The sequence below is a fragment of the Pangasianodon hypophthalmus genome, chromosome 30 (assembly GCF_027358585.1).
Source record: "Pangasianodon hypophthalmus isolate fPanHyp1 chromosome 30, fPanHyp1.pri, whole genome shotgun sequence".
Taxonomy (NCBI): domain Eukaryota; kingdom Metazoa; phylum Chordata; class Actinopteri; order Siluriformes; family Pangasiidae; genus Pangasianodon; species Pangasianodon hypophthalmus.
The window spans coordinates 1,483,828-1,488,332 of record NC_069739.1 but is presented as its reverse complement, the minus strand read 5'-3'; the positions used below and the strand labels follow the sequence as shown (position 1 = coordinate 1,488,332).

The following is a 4,505-nucleotide window of genomic DNA, read 5'->3' as shown; positions in this document are numbered from 1 at the left end:
GGTACTCCTCCTGCTACCTAGTGCCAACTGCAAGTTTCTGTCCCACTGGCAAGGCTCGTACACGGTGGTCAAATGGGTGGGCCCAGTGAACAGCTGGGTAAGCGTCAAAACTCACAACTCTCTATCAACCTGTTAAAAAAAAAAATTGAGCCTGCCCCTGCTTTGTCAGCTTTTGTTGATGTCCCCTTAGACCCCCAGGGCATATCTTAGTCCAAAATGGAGAAGTCCTGACCCTCTCACAGCAGCAGGGTCTAACTGAGTTGGTGGATCAGTTTGAGGACCTGTTCTCTGCAAGGCCATCAGCATTGTGGACAATCCCTCATATCCCTCTCATGTACTTTTCACCCTCCAGTCATCAAGCAGAAGATACCGGAGCATCCATGCTACCATCAACCAGACTCCGCAACAGCTTCGGCCCTGAGGCATTCATGCCTCCCTCACCTCTACTAATCAAAAGTTCCCAACATCTACTCCTGTACATCTGTTACTGCACACTGGCACTTGATGATGCAATTTTGGACACTTTTACTCTTATGGCTCTCAGTATACTATTATGACTCTTTTATTGTTGCAACCACAGTCGCTTGCTGCTAAAACAGACAATAGTAGAATTTTTGCACTAGCATTTTCTACTCAGCACTGTTCTATTGTCCTATTTAGTTGACATGCACTGTCATGTGTATTTATTGTATTGATTGCACTTGTCTCACACTGTTGTGTATAGGCACTTTATGTCGTCCTGTGTATCGTGCCACTGTTTCATTCCAGTGTTAACAAGCTGTACAGAGGAATGACAATGAAAACCACTTGACACTTGTTTTTTCCCTCCATTATGCTTCACAAGGGATTCATTGATAGATTGCTATTGGCTAAGATACACTATAAATTTAGATGTTCTTTTCTTTGGTTACACCTTCATGGTACAGAGCAAGGTATGATGAGTTATTATGAATACACTGATTTGCAATCTGCACTATTAGAGTTCATATGCACACTATATTAATCAAGGTCATTGGATTATTGTAAATTACTGCTATAATATTACTTATTACACTCTGCTACAGATGTGATAATGCCATAGTTTGTCTTTTATGTTCATTTTCTTCAGATCTGGAAGGCATTGTGACTGCTGTAGATGGACAATATCATCGATTTGGATATACTGGAGGAGCCTTCACTTTGTTTCAGTTCCCTTAATACATCGTGTTTGAAGATTAATTATCCTCTGGAAGTTCGGGTTTTGCTCTACATCCTCTTTAGCACTTCTTCTCTTATCACTGTGATTGGAAACCTGCTTGTGATCATAACTGTTGTACATTTCACGCAATTACACACATCAACTAATTACCTCATTCTCTCTCTGGCTGTTGCTGATCTGCTTGTAGGAGGAATAGTGATGCCTCCTAGCATGATCCGCTCTGTGGAAACTTGCTGGTACTTAGGAAGCACCTTTTGTAAAATACACAGCAGTTTGGATGTCACTGTGTGCACTGCATCCATTTTAAACCTGTGTATTATTTCTTTAGATCGATATTATGCTGTATGTCATCCGCTTCTGTATTACAGTAAAATGACTCCTACTTCCATTAGATTCATGATCACAGTGTGTTGGGGCATTTCTGCTTCTGTTGGGTTCGGGATGATATTTCTGGAGCTCAATATTCTTGGAAATGAAGATTTTTATTACAATAACTTTGTGTGTGAAGGCAACTGCATAGTGTTCCAAGGCAAAGTAGGAGCCATGGTATTTTCTATGCTTTGTTTTTACATCCCCGCATTAATCATGCTATGTGTGTATATGAAAATCCTCCACACTGCACAAAGACAAGCTCGTGCAATTCAATCCACAAATGCACAGATGAAGACAGTCGAGGAAAAAGCCAGTATGAGCAAATCAGAAAGAAAGGCAACAAAAACGTTAGCCATAATCATGGGAGTTTTTCTGACATCCTGGGTGCCATTTTTTTTATGTGGCTGTATAGATCCATTTACAGGATATTCAATTCCTCCAGTTGCATATGATGTCTTAATCTGGGTGGCATATTTCAATTCAACATGTAATCCGATAGTGTATGCATTTTTCTACAGCTGGTTCAGACATGCTTTTAGAGTCATTTTGTCTGGTGAAATATTCCTGGCTCATTCTTCACACACCAAATTGTTTTAACTGCTTGTTTTAAATTAAACTTTGTGCTTGGCTAAATATCATTTTCACAGGTGAAACAAGCCTGTCAGGTGTTTATAAATCTGAGGTAAACAAATAATATTATTGGCTGCCTCCATTTCCTATTTACAGTTCCACACTCCCACCTATGCACAAACATGCAAAGGAATAAGATGAAGCATATATATATATATATATATATATATATATATATATATATATATATATATATGTGTGTGTGTGTGTGTGTATATATATATTCTATTGCATGTTTTGAGTAGAATAATCTAATTTAGCAATAAATAGAGTTACACAATGTAATACAATCTGAGTTGGATGTTTCATCATTTTTTTTTCTAGTGGAAATGAATTGTATAGGCATTGTCACAAAGCAGATTTATAGAAATCTAACTGAAGATTTACATTTATTATTTTGTATTTATCCAAAACTTCTCATTAGATGAGGGTTAGTGCCCTTGCTCACAGACGCAAAAATGACAGCTTGATGGTACCAGGATTGAAACTCACAACCTTATGATTCACTAATCCATCTGCTGAGCCACTACTGCCCCAGGCTTATGTCCTAAAGAGCAAACCAGATGTGACTTTAGCAAGGAAAACACCTTTGTATAATATTAAAATAGTGAATATACAGGTGGTTTAGAGTTTAAACCACACCTTGTCACCCCTACAACAGCAAAGTCTGTAATCATGATTATATTTAAAGTATTTAGAACACACCCTTAACTACAGAGAGTTACAGAAGTGTTTTGTAGTAATAGTTGAAAAATGTATTCTCAATGTAGTACAAATAAGCCACAGTACAAAACTACCATTAAGCTAAAACCCTGTTAATGATATGCTCGGGGGGTGGGGTGGGGGGATATTATGAATGATCTGCAACCCCAAACCTTGACCACCCTACATTTTTCATTCCAGATTTATAATTTAGAACTACTGTAACATTTGAACATTTTATTACAGTATGTTAGTCACATCCATATGTATGTGCAAAGTAAATGACTAAAAACCCAACAAATATTTCTTGCACTGATTGATCAGTCTTGTGGGTAGTGCTTTGTAGTCACAGAAAAATCATCCATGCTGAGGTGATGTGGTATGGCCCAATGCAACGCATGGGATTTTGCTTTATACTTGATGCATCCCTGTCTGTCAAGTTTCCAAGTCGACCTGTAAAATGTTTATCATGTCAAGCACATCAATTTTAAACACGCTGATGAGCTCTGATTATCTTTAAAGCTTTCCAGCACTGACGTAATTGTTGTCATCAGCTGCAACACAAATCTATAACTCTTACCGTACATTCAAAAGTATTTACTAATCTAGAAAATCCAGAAGACTGGAATGTAAAACAGATCTTTTGGTAGCTTCGTAAATATTTTAAAAATCCAAATACTAATTGCAATAGGAAAACCAATTGTTAATACTCAATAATGAGCTAGAATAGTACATACAGTCAGGTCCAGAAGTATTTGGACAATGACAGAGTTTTTGTGATTTTGCCTTTATACACCACCACAAAGGATTTGAAATAAAACAATCAATATGTGATTGAAGTGTAGACTTTCAGCTTTATTTTAAGAGGTTCCACAAAAATATGGCATTTACCGTTTAGGAATTACAGCCATTTTAAGCAAAGTACTTCCATTTTCAGGGGCTCAAAGGTATTTGCACAATTGACTAACAAGAAGTTAATTGACCAGGTGCGGTCCATTTCCTCGTTACTTCAAGACAAATGAAGCAGATAAAGGTCTGGAGTTGATATCAGGTATTGAGTTGGCATTTGGCAGCTGTTCAACTGGAGCTACCAATATGAAGTCCAAGGAGATCTCAATGCAAGTGAAGGAGGCCATCATTAGGCTGAAAAAACAACATAAATCTGTAAGAGAGAGAGCAAAAACCTTAGTTGTGGCCAGATCAACAGTTGTGTACATTCTTAAAAAGAAAGAAAGCACTGGTGTGCTCAACAACATCGAAAGGCCTGGAAGACCACAGAAGAACTAAAGTGGATGATCGCAGAATCCTTTCCTTGGTGAAGAAAAATCCCTTCACAACATCAACAGAAGTCAAGAATACTCTGACGAGAGACGCCTTCATGAATGTAAATACAGAGGGTTTACAACAAGGTGCGAACCACTGGTAACATTCAAGAACAGGAAAGCCAGATTAGACTTTGCCAGAAAACATCTAAAAAAGCCTCCCATGTTCTGGAATAAGATTCTTTGGACTGATGAAACCAAGATTAACTTGTACCAGAATGATGGGAAGAGAAAAGTATGGCGAAAGAAAGGAACAGCTCATGATCCAAAGTATACCACAT

General features: G+C 37.9%; 1 protein-coding gene across 1 annotated transcript; it reads left to right on the top strand.

Annotated features, from left to right (window-relative positions):
• The first annotated feature begins 1,093 nt into the window (after window positions 1-1,093).
• LOC113536451 (trace amine-associated receptor 1-like) lies at window positions 1,094-2,167 on the top strand. The gene has a single exon (XM_026930356.3). The coding sequence runs from the start codon at window positions 1,136-1,138 to the stop codon at window positions 2,165-2,167; it is 1,032 nt and encodes a 343-aa protein (XP_026786157.2). The 5' UTR covers window positions 1,094-1,135.
• The last annotated feature ends 2,338 nt before the right edge of the window (window positions 2,168-4,505 follow it).